This window comes from Amphiura filiformis, chromosome 5, assembly GCF_039555335.1.
Source record: "Amphiura filiformis chromosome 5, Afil_fr2py, whole genome shotgun sequence".
Lineage (NCBI taxonomy): Eukaryota > Metazoa > Echinodermata > Ophiuroidea > Amphilepidida > Amphiuridae > Amphiura > Amphiura filiformis.
In genome coordinates, this window is record NC_092632.1 from 68,022,808 (window position 1) to 68,050,729 (window position 27,922).

A 27,922-nucleotide genomic window follows, 5' to 3' on the forward strand; every position below is an offset into this window, starting at 1 on the left:
TTCACTTTGTACAAAATGGTGGTACCATTCAATACATCAAATGAAAATCAGAATTAAAGATAGGGTCTGACGTCGCCTGTCAATCAAACTCGTAAACACTTTGTTTTAATATGATTTGTCATGATGATCTGAAAGCATCCGGGAAACAGCTTGTCTTATATGGATAGTTTTTCACCTTCTAACATGCAAACCATCTCAAAAGTTACATTAAGTCTTGGAAATAAGACACTTCCTCTGCTGAAGGGAGCTTGTCAACAGAGAAAAGTTGCTTATTGCCTCTTAAAAGTACATTCACCATTTTCTGTGATTCCTTTTTTGCTATGAAGGCACCAGATGAATCAACCTCCCTATATGTGCTACTAACCAATCGTGGGCCATTTTACATACGGTTACGTTTGCTGGGAAGGATTTTTTTTGCAAGACAAATGGGGTGTAAGCAGTTTTTGGCCATCACAAAAGAGGTTGGAGCAAGCAATTTTTGTATACTTACATTCATGTTACGCATGGTTATGGTTGCTGGGCTGGCGGGCCAGTGAAACAACCATGGCTACTGGTCGGCTATGAAGTGCATGGCATTTGAGGGGTCTGTAGTTCGAATCCCGAAGGTACCAAACACCTTCTTTGTTTGGTGATTTTTGGGTAGGCAAATCCAGTAAAATTGTACTCACTTTCTGAGCTTTCTTTCGATGACCGGTTAGGTCATCTTGATTACTTCTTTTGCTCATCTTCTCTCTTTTTTGTTCCTTCTTTCCCTTTAAATTCTGATAGCCAAAAATCATTTTTAGCATTAGGGTTTAATCTGATGAAAATTATATATTGAATCTATCTTGAACCTATACTGTCAGACTAGACGGGCCGGCTGCATTAACAATGACTAGCAGCTATGAGAGCATTAATTGAACACATGGGATCTAATAAGAAGTGTAATGGTCCGTTAAAATTTAGGTCAAGTCATGTTGATTCATATGGTATGATTGACTAGCCATGATATTGCTGCTTTTAATGTTCTGCGTGCTAGCCATTAAAGGCTTCAACATAAAAAGTTCCAGTTTTGAGATATTTCCTCAAAATATCAAGCGCTGTCTTAAAAGCCACTTAAACAATAACAGGCTTGTTTGTACTCATTTTAATGCATTTTTCATGCTGATTCCAAATATGGTCATGACAATTTACAATTCTGAATTTTTGAATTAAAAAAATTGAAACTTGTCGTCTGCAGTCGACACCGTGTGGAGAGAAATTAATACTGAACATAGTAGACATACTCAGACAAGATGTTAAGCCTGTTGTATACTCCCATTATCGCAGCATCATGTGGTGATATCATCTCCTCCAATACCTATGGTGAAATTGAAATATATTCCATCCATGTGATGGAATATATTACTTCCCAGGAACTAGAACTAGAACTACTTCCAGACCAGAGAGGAGGAATACACTAGTGGCAAATGGTGGCCATAGACCACAAACCTAGCTGGGGTATGTTGGTGTTGTGGAGGTATCTGACCCCTACAAAATGTTCCAAAAATGCTCCCCTGGTCATAGGGTTTGTTTTCACCGAGTTTGAGTCCCGTACTCCTAACAGATGTCAAAAAAATTCAATTCTAAGATTTGACCCCAGATGACCTTTGACCTGACCTATGCATGATGTTCCATAATGTTCCCCTGGTCTTGAGGTTTGTTGTCACCATGTTTGAGCCCGTCCATTACCTCTTACAGATATCCAGAAAATGAAATTCTACGATTTGACCCCAGATGACCTTTGACATGACCCTTGCAGTGTTCCAAAATGTTCCCCAGGTCAGTAAGTTTGTCGTTGTGGAGTTTGAGACCCGTACCCCTAACAGATGTTCAGAAAATGCATTTAGAAAATTTTACCTCTACATGACCTTTGACCTGACACCTGCAAAATGTTCCCCTGGTCATGAGATTTGTTGTCACTGAGTTTGAGCCCCATACCCCTTGCAGATATCCAGAAAATGAAGTTATAAAGATTTGACCCCAGATAACCTTTGACCTGACCCCTGCAAAGTGTTCCAACATGTTCCCCTGATCATTAAGTTTGTTGTCACCAAGTTTGAGCCCGTACCCTTACAGATGTCCAGGAAATGCGTTTCTAAAATTTGACCTCTGCATGACCTTTGACCTGACACCCATAAAATGTTCCCCTGGTCATGAGATTTATTGTATCGAGTTTGAGCTCCATACTCCTTACAGATGTCCAGATAATGCAATTGTAAGATTTTACCCCCTTAATGACCTTTGACCCCAATTCTGTGTGCAAGGTATGGGCACTGGGTAAAGCCGATGCACATGTGTAAGTGACGTCATTGTGCTATGTAATATGTGGCAGAAGAAGCATTTGGGAAGTATTTGGTTAAATACCGGAAATGCCCCCTTAATGACTTTTGACCCCAATTCTGTTTGCACCCTATGGGCACTGGATATAGCCGGTACATATGTGCAAGTTACGTAATTGTAGGGTATAACATGTAGGAAGAGAAGCATTTTGAAATTTGTTGACAGAAGAAGAAAGAAGAATCGGATAGCATTACAGTACCTAGCTGGGGGTGTAAACCCCCCAGCTAGGTAATAAATCTGCTTATGTAAAATGTACCCTTTTTCTCTGATTTCTGTGTTTTTTTGACACCCTGTTTACAGTGCCTGATCGTGAAAAAATATCCTTTTTACATGAATCTTTGGTCATACATGATACCCCCTTGTCAATGACCAGTGCCCCCTCCCATCTTCAGCCATTGTTCTTTGAATGGGTGTTGCCTTTGTTTTAACTTAGTTGAAAGTTAATTTATTAGGCTAATATACTAGGGACAATTTATCCTTAGTTAATTTATTAGGCTCTAAAGGAAATTACACTTGAAGTTAATTTATGAGCCAATATTGAAGTTAATTTATGAACTAATAATGCAGGTCATGTACCTGTATATATAGAAGGAGTGGGACTATTTATGGAAGATGCACTAATCACATTATACTTTTATTGCAAAATATTCCCTTTTTCAGTAAGAGCACTATTTTAATAAACCAAATTATTAAAATTAAATTGCTCTCATGGTCATAGGTTTCCTAAAGATGTTTAACTTCATTAAGGTTTGACACTATTTTAAAGTGTTGCGATTTGGTAGTTCACAGCACCTTGCGAATGGTAGTCACCTTTGGCAAAAATCGCATTGCTCATTTCATAGCGAGTGTGTAGAAGAATTCAAATATCACAGATATACTTTTGTAGGTCCTGTGGTTCTTGAGTTATATTGTAGGAGGGCTGAAACACCTGCAACACTTACATAAACGTACATAACTCATTAACAACAATAAATCAAATCAAGCAAGGTTTGAAAGTGTATGGTTTGTAGAATGAACTTTGGCAAAACATCAAAGTGTTATTTTTCAATAATATATTGATTTACATAATGAAAATCGATATTTTTTGGCTGCTTCGACCAACAGTACCTTGTCTAACCTTAAGGGGACTTAATGTGATCAGTGAAAACTAACGTTTTCTGGAAAACAAATAAGAATCTATACTTTATTGAAATCGCACATTATTGCTTTAACTTAGTTGAGGACGCCCGAGCTATTAAAGGTGTGTTGTCTCTGATTGTTGATGTTGCTACAAATAGCTGCAAATATACAAAGTGGAATACTTGCAGCACCAAAGAAGAAGATCTTTATGTTTGTTCACCGTCTGCACATCAGTATCAATATAATTTTGTGTAAACTTCCTGCCATGACTCAAGATATCGTTTTAAACTTGGAAGACGGCCTTGACTATGACTGAATATAGGTTAGCCAATCTTAGTAGGTCATACATAGCCTATGGACCACAATGGCCTCATCTCAATGGCATAGTTCAATAACCTCAATTAAACAATCATAGTGCAAAATTTCACCTCAAGTTGCAGAGTATGAGTTTTTGTACCCAAATTTTCAAAGGTCATTCAATGAATGTATAAAAGTATTGGGGTTAAAGAACTGTGCACTATTATATGAGAATGTTGTGGATCCTAGTGATAGCCAATGGCAATAAACAGGTGAATGTTGTGGCATGAAGATTGTGGTCTTTTATCCAATACAGGATGCCGAACTTGCCAATATTGACTGTCAATGTGCCATGAATTATTCTAACATTATGATGTATCGGTGCATGATCGGAGCTAATTGCTTATGGAGCGGGCTCAAGCAAATGGTAGCGCATTTATAGTTTGCCTGGAGATAAGGGTGCTGAATTCACTGAATGTATAATGTTTGTATGTGGGATATTGTAATAATTATAACTATTGAAACATCTGTTGACAGAACCAGAACAGAATGAACATGATTTAATATTTACAATGTTTCATTGTAAATTTACGAGTTATTTCTTCTGAGTTTAAAGAGCTCTGCATCTTGCTTTTAGAGCACTCTGGCAACCCTACAGTTCTTAGCAGGCATGAAAATGTTCAGCATTTTAGCTGATTTCAGTGTTTACAAATTCACAGAAAATTTCAAATTCACAGAAAATGGTAAAAAAATCCATGGTTTTCAGTGGTTTTTTTTTCATTAGGGGCCTACCAGTTTTTATGCCTGTCTTAGTCATTTTTCTGTTGTGATAATTTGATGTATTTGCTGAATGATTAAAGGAGGATTTTGTGATCCTAGCATCCTCTTTTTATGACATTTTTCAGTAGATATCTACGTAAAAAGCTTATTCATGATTATGTGTATTACACTGCTCCACAGGCCACTGTTGTAATTTCGTTCTGGTATACCAGAACGAAATTCAAATTTGACAATATTTTTGCTAAACTACACAACTTTTTGGTACATAAACATTATGTAGCCAGAGGTTTCCAGTGGTATAAAAATCTCAACTTTTTTTGAGAAAAGTGTGGGGGGGGGGGGGATGAGGCTGTGGATCACGAAATGCCCTAAAATAAAAAAAAAGTTCAAAAGCTGCCATATGTTATATTGACTCACATGACGAAACAAATTGATTTTTGTTTTATGCAAAAGATCTGGTCCACAGTCATAATTATAGCAAATAGCAATAGGATTTTGTGTGAAAAATGATGATATGATGTTATAAAGAAAGTCCATAGATGTAGCAGCAATGGAGCTCTATGGTGCCCTGTAAACTCCCCTCTCACCCTTATCAAGAACCTCTTCCCCATTAGAAAACACTTGAGCCTTGATTTTAGTCAGGATTGTATTTTCGTAGCCAACACTCAACAGCTATCTCATGATGATTTTGTTGTCACATGTTAAACTCAAGAACTGGCACACCATTGATTTTGATCAAATCTGATGGCATATTGGTTAACGTTTGTCACCACTGATTTTGTTTTGGTAAGGAAATCTTATACTGTTCTTACCACATCAGAAAATCTGTTTGTTTGCTTGATTTGAATGTTCAGTTCTGAATGTGTATTTTTGTTGCAAAAGTAAACATGGTAAGTTTTGCAATGGTGGCGCCAGGATTTTTTTTTCGAAGGGCCATTGGGGGGACATAGTGAATTTCAGGGGAAGGCAAAATTTACAAATTGGGGGATAAGAGTTCTGACTGTTTCCATCCTAGCACTGTCACTGAAGTTTTGGTGTTGCCAGGGAGCAATGGTAGGGGTGCTGGCAAAATGAAATTGGGGGGGGGTCTCGAATAGTGGGATTTTCAGTGATTTAAAAATATCATACACAAATCATGTCAAATTTGACACAGTTTAGTTAGATTTGACACAATTTTGGATCAAATTTGACTAGAAATAGTGTCTTGAGGGTTCAAATAAGCTAACTATAATTTGCTAAAGTTCTTGTGTACAAATCCAAAAATATTTTGGTATAAAGATGTTAAACATACCTCAATGACGATTCTTATAGTACTTTTTAAATTGACTGATCAATTTTCCAACTCCTCGTCTGCTTCCTGTTGGAACTTTACGTTTGGTGGTGTTTTGGAGTGGACTGGAGTAATTGGTTTTGTATGTATTTTAGGGACCGTTCACAAACACTTGTAAGGGGGTCTGATGCAAAAGGGGGGCCCTGAAAAGTTTGACCCTCCTAAGGGGGGGGCCTGAAAAAAATGACCACAAATTTTCCTGGGAAAATTAAGTTTATATGCTTTTCTATGGAGTTGACCCATAATTTTCATGTCAAAAAGGGGGGGGCCCTGAAATTTTTGAGGTCTGTAAAGGGGGGGCCTGAAAAAGTTTCGCGATGAATTTTTTTTGCATCCCTTACAAGTGTTTGTGAACGGTCCCTTATGCAAGTTCAATGCATATTATGTATAGCTTCACCTTTCTTACGCAAATCTCCCTTTTCTTCTGTTCTTTTACAGTTTGATTTCCAGTTGCAGAGAATAGTAGAAGCAGAATCATTTGATATACAAGGTTACCTAGAACCCAAGAAAAAAGAAGCGGCGGATGATCCGTATCGACGGCATGCCTTCAATCAAGTCCGCAGTGATAATATAGCTGTAGATAGAAATATACCAGATACCAGACATTATACGTAAGTACCGGTATCATTTGATCTGATTCTCTTGGGGAGGGAGGGAGGGAGGGAGGGAAGGGGAATGTCATTATCGATGGGGGTAGTACACTGTGAGGATAATAGGATGGGAGGCAATTAGTTAATTTGGTGCTTGATATGGCATATTTTCATTCTTTGAGCAGCAGTTAAAATACTAGTAATAAGTTTTAAGAACAACTTAAGATTATAAGTGGGTGGTGGTGAAAGTGCGGAATGCATGGGGTGGGGATATATAGAACTTCAACCTTTTAGTGGTGTCATCCCGTGGCTCCAGAAACAGCGGGGGAGGGGAGTCACAGCACCATCAATAATTTTGGTGGGGACCAAGTACCTGAGGGCACCCCTTAATAATTTAAGTTAAAATGATCATTTTAGGGTAAAATTCATAATTTTAAAGTTAATTCATAATTTCAAGGTGTAATTTTAAGGTATTCATGTCAAATGCATCCATTTCAAAAGCTTCTGTGCTTTGTGTAGCTGGGACACCCCTCCCACACCCACACCCTCAGCCTCATATTGATGAGCCCCCCCCCCCCCCTCATATTAAAAATCTTCCAGGGCCTTTGCATCCTTGCAACCCAGAAATGCCTTTAAATAAAACTCTACAAATTGGTCAGTTTTCCCTGATCTGAGTGGCATAATTATGTGGATAGCACAATGATCATAGGAGTCTTTCCTCTACTATCTTCATGTAAAAGAGTGAACTTTTATAGAGTGAGATTTTATGCACTCCAAAAAGAATGAAAATCACTCCAAAAGAGTGATATTTTCACTCCAAAAGAGAAAAATTTTCACTCTTCAAGGAGCCATTATCAGCCATTTAATGGACTACTCAAAAGAGTTGTGTCCCTTATATCACATCTTAGAGAGTGGACATTTCAATCTTGAAATTTCACTCTTTTGGCATGATTCACTCCAAAAGAGTGAAATGTCCACTCTTTTAAGGTATGATATAAGGGACATCCTCCTTGAAGAGTGAGAGTGTCACTCTTTGGAGTGAAAATTTCACTGTTTTGGAGTGATTTTCATTGGTTTTGGAGTGAATCACTCTTTTGATTGACCATCAAGAGAGTGGCTCAAATTCATGGCTTAATATCGCATCTGCAATTAGAGCACAGAATGAGATGGGCCGGGGAGATGGTGCATCATTTGGACCAAGAACCATGAATCAAATCACGGTGTAATTGCATCAATGCAGTGTATACTTTTTCATGAGATTTTTATTTTGTAAATATATATAGCAGGTATCCAGTACCTGTTACCTGCATGTACCTGTAATTCATAGAAATTCATCATCTTTTGATTCACCCACTTGAGGATGATTTCCCTCCTCTTCACTTTAATAGTAAACTACCAGACATTTTATAATGGAGTAGGTCTTTAGGTCCATTAAGAGGATGCTTCAAAGGTTTTATACCAATTCAAGGTGAAAAGGATGACAAGGTATAATATAGAATTCAATAAGTATTAAAAGCCCTTCGTTTTATTGTGTCAAAATGCTGTTGTTATCTTCCTATCTAGTCATTCAAACTACGACTGATCAGTGCCAGAAGTGGGTAAGTGCAATAGCTGCCCTGTGAACATTTGGCAATTTACACACAGTATATTGTACTCACCTCCTGATTCCGGCACTCTTGTGTGTCCGCGGGTACTCATGCTTGTCTAACATTTCACAAAATTAGGGGTATTTTCAGGTAAAGAAAGGGTAATTTTTCAAACCACTTGTTTGCGAAATTGAAAAAAGGGTGTTCTTCATCACATGTATAAATTATAAATCATCGTAGTAACATTGTTTCAATATTCTTCATTTTACGAATCCTATGCACAAGTCATCTCAGTTTCCATTTGCCGCACATTGCACATCACATCACATCAATTTACGATGCATACAACCGAGGGTGCTGTGTATTATACCCTATACGGATTTCCGTCAGAAAGGGGCATATTAGAAATATCGGTCACGTTTTAGCGAAAAAAGACACATTATTGAAGGGCAAAAAATTCACAAAATCATGTTTTTATGCAGAAAACGTCTCAAAATTAGATGCAAAAGGGGTTGTTTTCAAAGTTCGCCGACGAGCACGAGTGCCCTCGGATACACAAAGTGCCAGAACCGGGACTCATCTACGCATGGCAGGTACACATGGCAGCTGTTGCATTTGCACTTACCCACTTCTGGCACTGAGCAGTCGATGACGACCCAAAATAAAGGCAAATCTGTTAATGCAGTAGCTGTTTTATGTTAAATACAGCATGCACACAAATGCACAGAGGAATTTAACTTAAAATCCTGCCTTGGTATTTAAAATCTATGCTTTAAGCAAACAAACAAGGGAAATATTAGTGCTTTAGGGTTTCCCATTTAGTCAATTTGTCACAGGTTTTAGTCAGATATTGTTGCCCTTGTATAGCCCCATCGGCATTTCTGAAATCGGTTTTAAATTGTGACAGCTGTAGAATAGGCTAGAGGCTAATGGGGGATGTGTAAATACTAATGACAGTTGAATTGAGGAATAATGAGCTATTGATACAGCTGATTTGATCAAACTTTAAATGCATGATGCTTATATTCATTCATGTATATCATCAGTTTATTTAAGGAATGTGTTTAGGCTTTTTTCTTGCCTTGCCATTCCAAATGAGATGACAATTGAAGATGATTTTTACTGTAAGGTGCACAATATTGCGCATAATAGCAATTGATTGAGGACAATTCAAAATTTCTCCTAAAATATACCCAATTTGCCTTGATATCAGAAGGACATTCCTCATATTCAGAAGGCAATTCGATATGTCTGATGTGCTCTCATGTCCCACAAAAAATACTGTGCAAACGTTGCTATCCAATCCCTTAAATCAGTATTTTTCTAACCTAATTTATGTCCAGTACTACCACATTCAGGTCATGACATTAATTTAGCACAATACATAAAATAGAATGCTTCTTGTAAAATCTTCAAGATGAACATGAATCATGCCAAGATGCATTAACAGATGAATATGAGGAAGTTGTTAGTCTTCAGTTGGGAATAGTATGGAGTCAGAAGAAGGAACCACTAATGGCCACAGGAAGATACAAGTATGGCCATGCATTGACATTGTCAAGATGGTGATGAGAAGGCCGGGATGAAGAAGAAGAGATAGGGCAAAAAGGGTTGTTAGGATGCATGTCACTCAAAAACATTTTTACATTTTTGGAACTATTTTTTTCACTCAAAAATAGATCAGCTTTCATTAAAAATTTAATTTTGTAGTCAATGAAATTTGGAATGGAATGGATATAAGTATCTAACTGTGAATAGCCGATTCATTGCCAAGATCTGGGGCAAATATTGTCCATGTAGTCAAATACTGATTTAGGTCCGTAACAAATTAGACCTGCTCTAATTGTCTCGAGACAGCAGGAAAGCACAACAACGCAAAGAATAGACTCCGCATTGCCCCCACGATCATGAGGACCATTTAATACACATAAGCTTATTTATAATAATTTCACAATCTCATAGAAATTAAGACTATATTGAGATAATAACAGATTTCATATCAATTAAACAAATTATATACATTGAGATGATTAATTGCAGCAAGCATTTGGAATTATTTATCATCTTCATATAAATCAATAAATACACAAATTATTGGAAAATGTGTACAAGCCAACCATACAGGCTGGACAAACAAAAGTTGACTTCTGAATCACATTTAACCAAATTTCATCTTAAGCAAATCTTAAGCATATCTTAAACAGATACATCTTTGGATCAAACAGAGGATTGGATTGGAAAACAGCATTTTTAACCGCAATTAAATAATTAGAAATCTCCAAAAGAATAAACAATGCCAACACTAGCAAACTAACATTTTGTATTCAGCAAGATACGGCATCAATGCTTAAACCATTTACTGATATATAATCCACTGGTATTGACAACCAAGTAAATAAAGATACTCCAAATAAGCAACAAAGCATTTATAACCCTGGTATAAAAAACGCAGCAGAAAGGGAGGAAAGCATGAAGGCAACCAATAGCCCACCATAAAACGCAGTAGAAAGTGGAGACAATCTACCGATTTAGATTCTTCAGGTTTCAAGAAACTCCGTAACACATTCAAACACCATAAAACGCAGTAGAAAGTGGAGACAATCTACAGACGAGATTCTTCAGGTTTTGAAGAAAATCCTTAACACATCCAAGCACCATAAAACGCAGTAGAAAGTGGAGACAATCTACCGACGAGATTCTTCAGGTTTTGAAGAAACTCCATAACACATCCAAACACCATAAAACGCAGTAGAAAGTGGAGACAATCTACAGACGAGATTCTTCAGGTTTCAAGAAACTCCGTAACATATTCAAACACCATAAAACGCAGTAGAAAGTGGAGACAATCTACAGACGAGATTCTTCAGGTTTTGAAGAAAATCCTTAACACATCCAGGCACCATTAAACGCAGTAGAAAGTGGAGACAATCTACAGACGAGATTCTTCAGGTTTTGAAGAAAATCCTTAACACATCCAGGCACCATTAAACGCAGTAGAAAGTGGAGACAATCTACAGACGAGATTCTTCAGGTTTTGAAGAAAATCCTTAACACATCCAAGCACCATAAAACGCAGTAGAAAGTGGAGACAATCTACAGACGAGATTCTTCAGGTTTTGAAGAAAATCCTTAACACATCCAGGCACCATTAAACGCAGTAGAAAGTGGAGACAATCTACCGACGAGATTCTTCAGGTTTCAAGAAACTCCGTAACACATCCAGGCACCATTAAACGCAGTAGAAAGTGGAGACAATCTACAGACGAGATTCTTCAGGTTTTGAAGAAAATCCTTAACACATCCAAGCACCATTAAACGCAGTAGAAAGTGGAGACAATCTACCGACGAGATTCTTCAGGTTTTGAAGAAACTCCGTAACACATTCAAACACCATAAAACGCAGTAGAAAGTGGAGACAATCTACCGACGAGATTCTTCAGGTTTCAAAGAAACTCCGTAACACATTCAAACACCATAAAACGCAGTAGAAAGTGGAGACAATCTACAGACGAGATTCTTCAGGTTTTGAAGAAAATCCTTAACACATCCAAGCACCATAAAACGCAGTAGAAAGTGGAGACAATCTACCGACGAGATTCTTCAGGTTTTGAAGAAAATCCATAACACATCCCAGCACCATAAAACGCAGTAGAAAGTGGAGACAATCTACCGACGAGATTCTTCAGGTTTTGAAGAAACTCCATAACACATTCAAACACCATAAAACGCAGTAGAAAGTGGAGACAATCTACAGACGAGATTCTTCAGGTTTCGAAGAAACTCCGTAACACATGCAAACACCATAAAACACAGTAGAAAGTGGAGACAATCTACAGACGAGATTCTTCAGGTTTTGAAGAAACTCCATACAAAGCATTCATTCCCTTCTATAAAACGCAGTAGAAAGTGGAGACAATCTACTAATGATATTCTTCAAGATTTCAAGAAATTCCATACAAAGCCTCTATTTTTAAGCATAAAGCAGCATAATTGGACATACCATTTTATTGGAGTATCTTTAACCATATTTAGTTACTGAATCACCCTTCCAGCTTTTGGGAGGGTGGGTGGGATTTTTGGTCCATCAAGATCGAAGGAACAATTGCAAGTGCATCACTAGGAGAACTATGGACATAACAAAGGAATTAAAAAATAAGACGGGAGACCTGAATGGCTGCACACCACTAAAGTGACAGCTGACTGGACAGAAAAACTGAGCTTGTTGCTATAACAACATAACAACAACCCCTAAATTAAAACTGACTTGACCAGGAGACCAAACACTTTAAGTGTACTTGAGAATGCTCAAGTGGGAATAAGAGGATAAGCCTCTACACCTAGATGCACATGACAGCCTAATGTCCCCTGCTGCTGAGACAATCTAGTTTTTAAAAGATTTGCAACTTTAAAAAACGGAATTACTTTAGACCTGGTCTAACCATAGAGATTAGTCTTACAGAGATGAAACTTTTTTTTGTTATGATATGTCTAATATGCTCTCAGATCATGTTCTACCAAAAATACTGTTGAAACACTCAAAACGCTCATTTCAGATCCCTTAAGGGCAAATATACTTAATACTTAATATTAGATGGCTGCAGTTCAACTTTAGGACTTTGTTAGGAGTAAAGGAGGCAAAGAAAAGAGTAAAAGGATCTCATCCTAATTCTAACCTCGATGATCAGACCAGGTTTATTGGTTAGACCTGGTCTAACTTATTTTGTGCATACAGACCTTAGAGTATAAATAACTGGACAAACTTTCAATAAAGCATGCAGAGTTGGGCAAATTACAGCATTCAATAGTATGGCCATGCATCATGATGGGACCATTCTTTGATCATGTTGATGGCTGGAAGGCAGGGAGGAAACAGGCTTAAGTGGGAGATGAGTATCACAAGTAAAAAGGTGCATTGACCAAGATTCTTTGCATCTGGGGGAGAGAGAGGACTATCTCCAGCCTCAAGCAAAAACACTCTTGTTGTGTTCACATTGTCGGACGTACGCCCGGCTTGAACTTGGTCGGCGCAAGTTGCTAGGAGTAGCGGTAAGGCGCTGCTAGGAGTAGTGGTAGTGTCAACGATGGTTGCGCTAGGCGTACGTCCGACGATTTACTCCTGACAAAAGTCAGGAGTAGCGAGCTGGGTGTAACCTCCGCTGGGCGCAATGTGAATGCTGCTACTGCTGCCACCCGGTGTAAGTTTGACCTTATGTTGGTCGGAACTGAGACATTACAAATCGTGTGGTTGAAAAAGGTCACGGAAAGACCGGAACTGGTAGCCTATGTTTTCGCCGACCAGTGGACACGTGGTAGGAGTAGCGAAAATATTTGTGGATTTGTTATCAATGTTAGCATAAGTTTACGCCAGGTGTATCTCAAAATGTGAACACAAATTCTGTATCTTGTAAACTTTGAATTGATGAGATAAACACAATGATGATTACCATTACACTTACACTCTGCTTGTATTCATCCAAGGAGGAGATAAGTGATGAAAGGACACACAGATAGCATCAAGTTCAATGTCTTCTAGATCACCAAGGCAACACAGGTTGATAAAGCGGCAAAACAACACATCAGGGTTGCTAAACTTGTACTTTTGGCCCAATTGGGTGTTTTAAACAATTTCTATTGTGATATGTGATTATTAGCTGACCCATGTAGAATTATGACATCATTGTGGCACTTCTGCAACCTTTGCTACTACATGCAGTATTGAATTTAGTACCACTCGTCCATAACATTAGTGGACAGTGGCCGGGCGGCGGGGCATGGGGGAAATCCTCCTCCCCCATCCCGTCAGAACTCATGCCCCCCTTTTTCCCCCAGTAAAATCCAAAATTACAAAAATGTCCACTTTTTGCGGCATTTTTACACAAAATGTTGCCCCCCTGAAAGTTACTTTTCCTCCCCCCCCCCAAAAAATTCCTGCTGCAGCCACTTTAGTGGATAAAAGAAACAGCGTTCGAAATAGGGCCGGTCAGCCGGCCATTGGCCTGTAACTTTTTGGCCTGGCCGGTACCTTTTCTGACTGGGTATCTAGTTGCCAGCCCGGCTGGCCGGTAACTTTTTAAGGTCAAGCCCGGCTGGCCTGTAGCTTTTTGAGGCATATTTCGTACACTGAAAAGAAATGTATATACCCATAATTCGGGCTTCAATGCATGGCAACCCTGTACAACATCATCTTGGAGGACTATGAGGCATAGTCCCTTAGGTTTACTACTTATGGACTATTAGGATGCTTAAAACAATATACTAGGATGATATGGGATAACTATTTGCAAGCTGATGCCAGGGAATCATCTGGTACTTGGTGCTTTGAAATTAAAAAACTAAACAATTTCATACATGGATATTGACAAGCCCTAGGACGAGTCTGGCAGAAAATAATTTGGTAAACTAAGAAAATGAAAATGATTTTAGATGAGATGAATGATGGAGCTTGATGGGGAGCTATGTTGATACATTTTTGTCATTTAAAGGTTGAAAAGCAGACCTGGGGGAACAAATTGGCCAGCACGAATGTCCATGACTGACCGCCCCTTTTTATTCTTGTGTGTTTTCTTCGTAACATCATGTCACCTTCAAGAGAGACCTATATATTTGGCTGCCCCACCATAAATGTAACTTTAGTTAAAAGTTTGTCCAAAAGTAATGACCCCACCTCTCACTTTTATAAAAAATATTGCAAGTTTGTACTCACAAATCACAAAATAACGGCCGCGGACACTGTACTTACAGTATGTACAGCACCTCTTGGGAGATACTGAAGGGATGCTGCAGCCAAACAAAATTGTTTCGCTTGCCCAAGATCGCAACAGTTGGAGAAAGCTTGTAGTCGCCTGCTCCGCAGCCGACTGATGATGATGATGATGATGTCCAGCTTGTTTTTGGAATATATCAGACTTGTGCTGTACAAATTACAAACAGGAAAAAAGTTTTGCAAATTTTATACCAAAAATATGAAAATTCAAAAATATGGGGTGAAAAACAAAAAACAGGACTCTACATTTTCTGATTTTGTTGGGTTGGTCAGAAAAGGACAATATAACTTTTTTTTTGCCTAATGACAGGCATGTTGATGAAAATTTGGGCTAAGATTTTGCATTGTATTATAACATTTCATCAGGTGGCGTAGGCATAAGCGCCAATCCGGCTTGAAATGTGTGTGTGTGGGGGGGGGGGGAACAATCCGGCCTAAATAATTTGTCAAACGGTGGCTGAAAAGAACAAAAAATGGGTAATTTTGCCAAAAGGTGGGGGGGGCATTCCCCTGGATTTACGCCATGGGCACAGGTATGACTTTGGTCTTATACAATATGACATGAGTAATTTCCTACATAGGCCCCCTAGATGTATATAGTGTATAAGTAAGGGCTCCATAGCAAATAATTCACTGCACAGTAGATCATAAAATTCTCATTTCTGAAATTAGGCTATCAATTAGGGGATCAAAATTTGCTTATAAGACTGAAATTTGTTATCTTGATATTTAACATGCATTCCGGGTGTGCGGATGTGAGATGAATTATCTTGATGATACTGCACTACCTGCGTGGTTGCTCATTCTTCATATCAATCATGGATGTGTACTCAACCCAGGTACTCAAATCATGCATTACAATAGCTATTCATTAACTGTGCTCGTTTAATGCTTCCTTAAATTGGTATTGCTTTTCCCCCATCAAGAATCAACAAAATTGGGGTATGGTTACTTTTTCCCTCACCACTCGGGTATCGACGAAAAATTTCAAAAAATGTTTTTAATTCAATAATTTCAGAATTGTAAATTTTCATGACCATATTTGGAATCAGCATGAGAAATGCATTAAAATGAGTACAAACAAGTTTAGTATTGGTTCAGTGGTTCTTGAGATAGCTCTTGATATTTTAGGAGAATTTCTCAAAAGTTTTTATGTTGAAGCCTATGGCTAGCACACAGAGCATATCATATGCATTTTTCTGGTTATTCAGTAACATTGAATCCACAATTCAGTTCACAGTGTAACCTATGTGATTGATACTGTAGCTCGTTTATCAAGTTATGCCCAGGAGTGGTGTGGTCCTATGTGAGCGACTAATTAAACGTCTAATCAATCATAGTGCTGGCTCTTAACGTAGGTAGTTAGTGATTTTAAAATGTCAAAAAGAAATCAAAATTGAAATGAAGAAAGATGGACCATGCATCCCTGAGCTTACAAAGCAGATCCCAACTTACCATGAATGTAATGAATAATGGTTCAAGGGACTTAATTAAAGAGAATTTTCTGAAAAAAATATAATATAGTTGGTTTATTATTCTACCAATTGTTCCACAGACCCTGGAAAATTTGGGTTTCCAGGTCCTGTGATTGATCACTATTTCACCATAAAAAGGTCATATGGTTTGTGTAAAATAGCTTCAGAACCTTAGTTTGTAAATATCCCTGTTCTACACGGCAAAAATGCTGTTTAAACTTGCGCGAAGTTTTAAAAAATTTTAAATATCGAAATGGCTTTGGGTTTAAACTTGTGCTGTTCAAAATGCAAGATTTGGCATAGAAAATAATGAAATATACTAAGATTCACACCCCTTTGGTTTGCGATGCTGCAAATTTGATCTTTTCGTATTAATGGTGGATGCTGTAGGGATAGCGTATGCAGTTACGAAAAATAAATTTAGGCAAATGTTCAGGCTATTGACCTTTTTAGTAGACCAGATTTACAAAACAAGGCCATAGCAACACATATTTGAACTCTATGAACCACCAATGGGCTAGAAGTCTGGTAAATGGTCAATGTAAGACAGGCAATTTTATTCAAATGATGGGCAAACCTCAATTTTCTAGCTAAGACCATGCCCCCATTCACTTTGACCCCCCCAATATCCCCACTGATTCTATTTTGATATGGATTTCGTTTCAGTAATGTAACTCGTATTATCAAGTCAGATTATAGTCACCAATTTAATTTCATTGAATGGGAACTTTCTTAACTTGTTTCTTGTATATATTTCTTACAGATGCCAAAGTATGCCATATGATATAGTGAATCTTCCACCAACTTCAGTAATTATTACATTCCATAATGAAGCTAGATCAACATTATTACGAACAGTTGCAAGGTCAGTAATTCATTTGTATGTGTATTTTGTTTGTTTGTAAACCCCAGCAAAGGAGGACACCAGGTTTCCCGCTACACCAAGTTTTGGGGTCTTTTAGCACAGAAAAATCATCAGGGATTTCATATTTTGAAAATTGTGGGGTCTACTTGGACCTCATTATTTGAGACTAACATGTGTTAACCGATGTAACCGTGTCATAATTTGTGTCTAAAGACCCAAAAATATTGTTTGGGACCCCCTAGTTTTCAAATTTTGCAGATTATGGGGTCCAACTGGACCTCATAATATTTGGACCTAGCGGGAACCCTGGAGGACACAGCATGAGAAATTTGTGGAGGAGGGGGGAGGGTCCTGGTTGAAGGTGTGCGGGGATGTGCCACGGTTTTAGGTAGCTTTTCAGCAATTAATTATGTCGATGAGTGGCTTTTCAGTGGAGACCATACCAATGCACAATAGGGTTAATTTTTTTTTTTGTGTGAATAATTGGTATACTGTTTGGGTTGCAAAAACAGCAAAAAGTAGGTATCGTATAGAGAAAGCCTGGGAGAGTGTGGCGCAATGGTTAGGGTACTTGCCTTTAGTGCATGTGGTCCCGGGTTCAATTCCCGGCGGTGGCGATTTGCTGGGATATTGACTTGGAAAAATAAGTCTGAATTTGATTGGCAAGACCTGTAGATTAAATTCAGACTTCCGCTCTCCCCATGGTTCATTTAGAATTGGGTAAATGAATCATGAAAGTATTCCGTCCTTCGGAGGGGACGTTAAGCCGTCGGTCCCGTGTGCAGAGAGCCATACCTGTACATGTATCTCGCAGCCAGTTTCGAAAAGAGTAGGGTGTTAACCCCTGACTGTTCCCAACCTGTCCCGGTATTCAAATGGACCCCAATGGAAATAAGCTTCAATAGAGGCTTTCTGGGGTTATCCAGGGTTGTCAAAACCCAAACAAATCAAATCAAATCAAAAGTCAGCTTCCAGAAGTCGATTCATCCTGAAATGTACAGATCACAATAGTAAATGCATGTTAATGTTCAGGAAGTCCTATTCTGCATGCCTCATTATGCCATGGTATAATTATGATGAAACCCTAAAATCGAATTGTTAACGTTTCTTATCCAAGCATTGCCAATTAAACTGTTTGTCATCGTCATGCTTACTCTATCATGTCAGATTAATAGGAAATAACTGATGTCATGATGTAATTACACTGTTGTTGTATAGACAAAACCAACAAGCCAAGTCATGGTCAGGATTTGGTCGGCCATTGACTGGGTCCCCGCAGCACCAAACTGGTGTTGTGACTGCCCAATTGGGTGGATTAAAGCTGCTTAAATTTCGATGTTAGATTCTTTTGTGTTGTAAACTGTCATCATTCTTTTGTCTACGTGTAACACGGGTGATAGAATGCAGTTTAAAATACCCTCCAAGGCCGCATCATTTTGCATTTTAGGTGAGATGGAGCCGACAGGGACCCAAATATGGCTGCCATTGAGGTGTAAGAATGTGTGAAATTGGATTCGTCTATAAAACCAGGTCACATTGCGCATTTACTTCAGTGGTCTTTCCAAGCTGTTAACTGCCAAAGTCAAGTGTCTTTCCTGGCTTTTTGGTTGAAAATCGCCATGGGGGGAAAAATGAGAGGAATGAGCACTTTTGGGGTCTTACAGAGCTGAAATGATCAAAATCAAGCATTCCGTTCAGTGTAAATATTGTTATAGGCCTATACCAGAAAAACAGAAGCCAGCTTTATTTTGCAGCAATCCCGCTGGCAGGCTTTGGTAATTTGGGGCCTATACCGTAAACGTTCGCCTAATGGCGCACCTGGGCTCCTTTGCCTTGGGGTAAATTTCATGTACAAATAGAGAGCTCCATCCTCTAAAAATCCCAACAAGAATTAAGGACATGCCCATATTTGCTGGTGGGATTTTTATGGGAGGGCACTTTTAGTTTGTGTCTATAATTCCAGTTTATATGTCAAGGGAACCCATAGCGCCATTAGGTGAACGTTTACGGTATAGGGACAAGAATTTAATTTGAGTTGAAAATAATTTGTCATATTAACACCTGCAAGATGCATATGTAATATCTAAACATCTCAAAAAAAGTAACTAACCCCCCTTAAATAATGGCCATTATTCAAAAAGGGGCTATTGTATTACAAATCTGTAAAACGTGTTGGAAGCAGAATTTATTTCTGCGCATTTTGACACCTCATTTGATGCGATAGCCCAGAAAACAATAAAACACCGGTCAATTTAATTAATGTAGTGAGGTCCAGATTTGAAAGTTGCACTTACATACAAATTTTTACAATACAAAGACACTCAGATATCATTACACAGATTTCCTTCCATTACACTGAATACAAAATCAATACAATTTACTGCAACTTTCAAATCTTGGGTTACATTGATGTAAATGTATGCTGTGACGTCAATATTTAGTCAATTGCTGCAAATGAGGTGTCAAAATGTGCAGAAATAAATTCTGCTTCCAACGCATTTTACAGATTTGTAATACAATCACCCCTTTTTGAATAATGGTCATTATTTAAGGGGGTTAGTTCCTTTTTTTGAGATGTTTATGATAATGGTATCTTATTGAGATCACCAGACCACACATGTGGTAATCACAACAATAATACTTTTAATAGCAAATAAAAAGATAGTTAAGAGTCCTTGATATCAACAAAATATTAATTTGATTTGATGTGTGAATTTTGAAAAGATTGAATTGGGTACTTAAATGCAATCAAAATAAAACATGATAGAGACAACACTCATTATTTGGAGCAATTTGAAGGATAAAGTACCCTCGATATGGAACATTTATGTGTATGTCATTTGTCGCTGTGTATATTTTAGTGGTAGGCACCAAATAACACCAAATTTAATAATAGACCATGAATACTTTGTAAATTTATGGCTTTTTAGAAATCCAATAATGATTTGAAGAAATTTTATCCAGGGACATTTTATGATTACTATCTTTTTTATGTTTGTCATACTTTATGATTGTACATGATGTAAGGTATAGGACTAAGGACTTGGATATTTCTTTTCAAAGTTTGAATTTTATCTTCAAAACCAAAGGGGCAAGAGGGGACATTTCAGTCCCCTCTTTCCCGCCACTGGTTGTTATATAAGTTGGTTTGCTCTTTAAATTCACCTGTTGCAATACAAATTTCATCTACAAAAATACATATTTCAGTTGCTCTTCATATTGCACTTACAAAATTGCATTGCACATAAATTCAATTTTGGAACAGTTCCGTGGCCTAAATATTTGTACTTTCAATGAAAGTTGGCATTTCTCTAATCAGGACACACAACCCCCAGATAGCAATGGCCAAACAACTCACCATAACCATGATATTATTAGCCTATTACAAAGTGGAATCAATTTCATCTCCCAATTTCATCTGTTTAAGAGCAGACACCTTTTCCTTTTCTCTTGTGGCGATTTTACACCTGTATTTCAATAGTGTCCATGTAAGCTTACAAATGTTTTCACATGTATGTTTGGTAACACAATAAGAAACAGCCTTAAGGCAATTGCTTTGTATTATTGAAAGGTATAGGCAGGTAAGTGCCTGTATAGTTTGATGGTACTTAAAGTTTCTTAATGCTTTACTTGCTAGCCCATAGGCTTCCACATTAGTCCAAGTTTTGAAATATTTTCTCAACATTATCAAGAGCTATCTTAAGAACTGCGGAACCAATTCTAGGCTTGTTTGTACTCATTTTAATGCATTTTTCATGCTAATTCCAAATATGGTTATGAAAATGTACAATTCTGAAATATTTGAATTTTTAAAAAGAATTTGACACTTGTTGTCTGCAGTCGACACTGACACTCCGGTGGAGAGCGTTAACCTTGAGGCCTAAGCAAGTACAAGGTTTAGCTCAGGTGTGAATAAGAAAGGTATTTCAAGGTGTATTTATAGCCTTTTTGGTAAAGAAGAAATGGGTCAAATTGATGCAGCTATATTCATTTTGTTGGTCTATATCCTCTAGTCCCAAGGTTGGCCAGTTAAAGTGCTATTACCCACAGAGTACTACAGAGAGCCTACCACCAGTCAAGTCTCCGCATCATCCGATAATGAGGGCCGATTGTTCCATGAAATGCGACAGACGAGACTGCTACGCAATTACCGCATATTTTCATGGTCTATCGCGTAATCGCGAAAGCACACAACGCTCTATCGCGTAGGCGTATACAATCGGCCCTCATGAATATGCGAGAAATCACACTATACAATACACGGGGACTTTGACTGTTGCAATGTTGATACATGGTCTGTAGTAGTCTGTGGCTATACCATATCAAATGTATACATGCCCCAACCCCCACCTCCTCACCCCCGATACTCCACTTTGGTCACAGTCCTTGTAACATGCATAGGGTACTCTTTAGTTGTATTTAAAGTTGAGGGTATCCAATGTAATTGATGCCCGGGGGGGTCACTCCCATTGTGGCCTGTACACCATCCGCGATAATAAAAACGGGTAAAAAGGGTAGTTTTTCGTGAGTAGGCACAATTACACGCGCATCGTGTTTAGGGTGTCAACAACATGAAAAATTGGAATAAAAGGGTAGCAAAATTGCAATAATTGCTAATACGCGGAAATTAAATTTAGGGTATGAAATTGAATCAAATCCCTGTTTAGGGTGTGAAAACAGACGATGTTACCTGTTTAGGGTATCGCTTTAGCCAAAGGTTAAATCCTTGTTTAGGGTGCTTTTGAAAAGTTGATTATCGCGGATGGTGTACAGGCCACAATGGGAATGATCCCCCGGGAATTGATATTATCTTGCATTAATCAATTTATTCTGTTGTTTCTGCTATTCTTGTTTTGCAGTGTACTAAATAGAAGTCCCCCAGATCTTATAGAAGAGATAATCTTAGTAGATGATTTCAGTGATGATCGTAAGTATTAGTCAACTTTATATTTCAGTATTTTATAGAAGTGTAACTGCAAAATATACTTTAATTCTATAGCCTATATTCTACCCAATGAAGTCCACATTTGGGGAATCCACATCCCTGTATACAAATCCTGCATATGGGCCTGTTTGAAATCTGAACATGTATACACAATACAAGTTTGCCACAAGCACAAGATGTTAGCTAGCCACCTTTCCATTAGCTGGATGGGCAGTTTGCTCCTGGGACAGGCAAAATTAATGACTATGACATATGCTAAATTCCATTATGCTTGAAGAAGTTCTGTGAACTTAAAACAAGACCAGACTAACAAATGAATGCTATCGTAATCTCTATTTGAACTGACTGAACCCCTAAAGAGGCATCAATCTGGTTTATGTTTTCAGGGTAAAACTTTAGCCAGGTAGTTATGGTGAAAATATGGGCACTTGTCAAATCCTAGCTAAGACCAGGCACAAGCAGTTACCAAAGTTGTATTTTTGACCTGTTACTGATTGTTACACAAGCATTATACCTGCATCATTACAGAAGAACAATAGAAAGGAATCTGATGCTATTGTTGTGAATTGAATGGCCAAGTTCAATCTGGTGTGAAAAGTTACAAAGCCAACTTGAGCTCATTTTGACGGCTCTGTGCCAGAAGTGGGTAAGTGCAATAGCTGCCAGGCGTAGCTGCTATGTGTAGATGAGTACAATGCACTGTGTGTAAATTACCAAATGTTCACAGGGCAGCTATTGTACTTAGCCACTTCTGGCACTGAGCAGTTGATTTGTTCTTTACTATGCTTACTGTCAATATCTGGTGATAGCTATATTCATCACAGTTTTGGCAATGAAAATATGCACCAGGTATAGGTGTACACAGAGGTAAATGATATGCATGGGTGTACATAGAAAGTTAATCTAGGCAATTCAAATTTGTTAATTAAATTTTCAGTATTTTGTGTTGTTGGTAATAAAAAGTCTTTGTAATTATGTCAATTTTGGTGGGCTTTATTAATGAATGTATTTTTCAACATAGATTGAAGCCATAGACAGAATCCAACACAGCAAATCCAGTGCATGCATGGATTCTATGTGATGCCATGATGCAATCACCCTAAGTCATATATACGCACAGAATCACTGGCCGGGCCAGCGAAACCCTAGACTGACCCACAGTCTCGGTTCGGTTCCATCTCTGGATCATGTAACAATAAATAATTACATAATGCCTTATGAAAAAAAAAAGCCAAAGTCCTGTAACCCCCCACCCCTTAGTTTTCTCAATGCCAAAAACCCATTCCTCTTCATCCACAAATCAACGCCACTGATTACACACACAGTCGAACCATGCAGCAATATGGAAACATACTCGTATTATTAGTGAACGCGAAAGTCCAGTGAGCGCTGATTCCTCGCCTGAACCAATCTGTTTGAGATCTCCCTTCAAAATAATTTTTCAACAAAGCCTGGTGATTCCGATGTCAATTACAAAAGCCCCGCGCGTTTCAATTCAAATATGGTAGCACAAAGCTATGCCGCTGGATGTTACGCAAAATCGGGATTGGACACTTGTCAACAACTGAGCTCAACTGGCACGCGTCTGATAGACCCATGGTACGCGCAATATTAAAAACAACCACTCGACTCGGACTTCATGGACTTAGGCCTATTGTGTATATTGTTGCATGCAGTTTGAGTTTGCAAATGTTTGCACATTATTTATCTAGGGAAGCCTCTTCAAATATCCCCGCGCTGCCAAACTGCGTTGATTAGTCGGATACAATATCGTTGATTTAGTCGCTTTCACAAACGTGAATGCAGTGAGAACATGGACGTGGTATATAGAAAGATCGCGTGACACAGGATCGGTAAAAGTGAATTCCCACAAAGTACTGGGAAGAGGAAGGCGTATTGCCTACAGATTGGGAGGGTCCATTTATGGGTTGATTTTTTATGTTATCAGTATCAGTCGATATCCATGGACCCGAGGGAGGGTCTAGTGAAACCCCAACCATGGCTACAGGTCTGTGATCATCAGCTTGGCACACAAGGGGTCTGTAAGGGGCAAATGTTGAGCGGCCGAGTGGGTACCAAGTAACTTCTTTGTTCCTCTTCTCTCCTTTTTCATTTCTTCTTTCCCTTCCGATAGCAAAAAACCTTGGGGTTAAAGTCATGATTTTCTCCTTACTACTTTGCCAACAAAGTTAGTGTAAAATGTGCTTCAATTGGGCCTTCATTTTGAAATTGTTTCCAACTAATGAGGGGGTACATCCCCTCACACACCTGACTGCTTCACACAGGTACAATGGGATGGCTGCTTTGTGGCCATATCTTTACATTTTTGGCCTCCCTGGTTTTCAAATCCTGACTACGTCCCTGGCATCAGTAGGTATAAAACTTGCAGAATTCTTTTCATTTCTGTGGAGCTGGTGTCCAAACTGTCATATAATCTGCATGCAATAAGATGTTGTAACAATTTGAGTCAATGACACAGCCCGGGGGAGGGGGGTACTCAAGTTTGGTTTTGGTAGGGACATGCCACTGAGAATTTGAAAGTGGACCCATAAATATACTAATTTTTCAAGAAATTTGGACCCATTGATATACCAAAAGTCAAAATTTCCGGCTGAATTTAATCCAAATTGTCTTAGTTTATTACGAATTTTCCCAAAATTTTGACAATTTTGGCTAGATTAAGGAAAAATTGGGCTATTTTCCGAAAAAAAATTAGAAAATTGAAAAAAGGACCCATTCATGTACCAAAATAGGCTTTGAAAAAGGGGTCATTGATATACCATATTTGCGGCACATCCCCGTATGGTCATTTGTACTGAGTACCCCCCAGTGACACAGTTGAACAAAAGTCTTCACTAACTTGTCTTGAACCATGAAGTTAGACATTGAATACACCATAGATTTTAAATACCGTATTGTTTGTAATAAACGCCCCGGGGGCGTTGCATTTTTCCAAAAGGGGGGCATTTATTGGAAGTGAATTGTCAGTGAAAAATGCTTAAAAATTGGGTTCAATTTCCCGATGGTGCTCCTGTTAAAAGAAGGGATTTACGACTATACATGATGGCGACGCCTACGGAAAATGATATTTTCGTGGGAAATACAACAAAATTACACCTGTAAGTGCATGGAATTAGTGAAATTCTACCATAATTAGGCAATGAAATGGATGGGAGTTGAGTCATAATAGGTTTTGTCCATGCAATTTAGTGATCGTGACTGACGCAAGTTTTAAGCTTACCTACACGATATGGCATGGAAATGTTTGCATATTTGTCAATTTTTCACAGAAAAATTGGAGGGGGGCGTTTATTAGAGGGGGAGCGTTTATTACAAACAATACGGTACTTATGAATACACCCACATCTTCATGAATTATATTATCCATAGAAGAAGATTACCTTGGCTTGAATTATGAGACCTTGGATTCTATCTACCATATTCAATTATATTTATAGCTTTTGATTTATAATTAGCTTTTCATACACAAAAGAATAGACATTTGACTTTGAATTATCTCAAGCTCATCTGGGCTTATCGGCATTACTTGATTTGTTAGCCTGACCTAACTGATGATAAATTTTAATGCAGCATAAATGTATAGGTTACTGATTGTAATTTTGTAGTTATAAACGAGAGTTTCTTGTAATTAATATTTCATATTGAGGTCAGAATTTGTTATCATTTCCTTTTGTGCTGCTACTGTCGGAGACTGGTCAAACTATACTTTTTCTGAATGAAGTTGAAGATTGGACCAACTTTGAAGTTTCACCCCTGCATAAGCGGCCATTTTGGATTCATGCAAATTAGGCACTGTTCCACTATGGGGATTTTTTGGGGACTTTTGATGTGTTATTAAATATACTTTTCTGAAATGAATGGTGGTTAAATAGATTCTGGTGGGTTTAACCCCTTGTTTTTCTTAAATTGGCCTATACATGATATGTTGTCAATCTTGTCAAAATTTGACTTATTTTGCATATTAAAGTTGATCATGGAATATTTGGGCATAAAAATGACTTGTGAATGATTATTTGTTTCTGGAATAACCCATTGTTGACATACCTTTGCATTTTCACCCAGGGTTTTCAGTTTTCACCCATGTGAAATGGGTGAACTGATGAGATTAAAATCAAACCAAGCTTATTGGGAAGCCAGCCAGAAGCCATGTTTTCTTGCTTGTAATATAGTGCCCTATATTATTATACCAAGCTGACCTTTGCTACTTGTTGAAAATGCTTTAACTTTCAGCCCATTTTATTCAAAGAATGAGGAATTGAACAAGTGTTACCCTATATAACCCTTGCGATTAAGCTGATTCCAATTTGATTATAGCTGTGAAAGTTTGACATTTGTGAGGTAATATGTGATAACTCAACAATTTAAGAATAAATGTAACTTAACTTTATCAGTCTGATATATCAAATTTGCTATTTGTTCAAAATAGCTCCAAACTTTAACAAATCCATGTTGAGACTAAGACCCAGTCCACACGAGTGTGTTTTTTCTCATCAATTACAATCGTGTCATAATCGTTTTATATTAGTACCGTATATCCTCTCAATGTCGTCGGCATACTACAATCGTGTCATCATTCGCGAATGAAGAAAATTTGCATCATTGGGCTGGTTTCTAGCATGATCGTGTCGCAATTAATAATGAAAATTACCCGTGTGTACGCATTTTGTTGTTGTATTTATGTTTACTCATGGGCTTCGTAATTACCGTAGCGTGAATTTATTATGACACGATGATGAGATGCTGACCGTGTGGACGCTCTCATCATTCATGTATCATAATCGTGTCATAATCGGGTAATTACGACACGATGATGAAAATATACTAGTGTGGACTGGGCCTAAATAAGTTTAAGGTATAGGGTATGAACTATTTTCCACCAAACAAATATTAGCAAAACTGCTCTTAGTTTAAAGGGATATACAGTCAGTTATTTAATTTAGACACCCAACAACTTACTTATTGAATGGCAACTTGAATGGCATATAAAGTTGTTTTTTTAAAACTTCTGTGGTCGGGGTTCGCGCTGGTGAATTGCGATCGCGTAAAAGTGACAAGGTCGCCTACTACGCGCCGAACAGAAAACCAATGGGTCAACCGACTTGTTGTCAAGTGCGTTGATCAGCCAATCAGCGTGATTGCTTATTTTTTCTGTGTGTACGCTCGTAGACGCTTGGCGCACAGCTCGGACCACGGAAGTTTAAAGAAATTTACTTTAGTATTTGTACTATTGGAGAGTTAGTGATGTCAATGTGCATTTCATTCGATGTAGCTTCATTCAAATCAGGAGTGTTTCAGTTGGTGCATAGACAGTCTATGGTTGGTGGTGGTGGATGCGATATCGCCATTTTTGATGTTGGGTTAACACATAATCATGAAATCTTTGCAAACAATTCAAAATGTGTTATGTGGTGTTAAAGCAAAATTATGTTATTCTAAACCATTGAGGAGCAACGAAGTACCCCTTTATATGTAGTTTTTCAATTTGTAAGCACTAACCATTTATTTTGAATTGGGCTGTCAGCTTTGTAAATTTCGCCAGCCTCGTACGTCACATGTTGAGTGTCCTATACTACCTGGAGTGTTTAGCGCTGCACTGGTGGACACATTTATACCACATAGATACACATAACGCCTCTGTTACTGACCCATGGAGAGTAAAAGGGCTGCCAACACAGGCAATACTTTTTGTTGGATATCATCACAGATCCTGGAAAGAAACATTCACCTTTCTCTCTGAATTAAACTTGTGAAACTTTTGATGTAAGAAGCTCTAAAAGGTTTGGTTTGCAG

General features: G+C 38.2%; 1 protein-coding gene across 1 annotated transcript in view; it reads left to right on the plus strand.

The window, feature by feature from the left end:
* Positions 1-27,922, plus strand: part of LOC140151949 (polypeptide N-acetylgalactosaminyltransferase 16-like) — a 274,100-nt gene that overhangs the window by 100,387 nt on the left and 145,791 nt on the right. Inside the window, 3 exon segments of the mRNA XM_072174254.1 lie at positions 6,326-6,498; positions 17,065-17,166; positions 22,026-22,093. Of these exon segments, the coding sequence (XP_072030355.1) occupies positions 6,326-6,498; positions 17,065-17,166; positions 22,026-22,093 (343 nt within the window).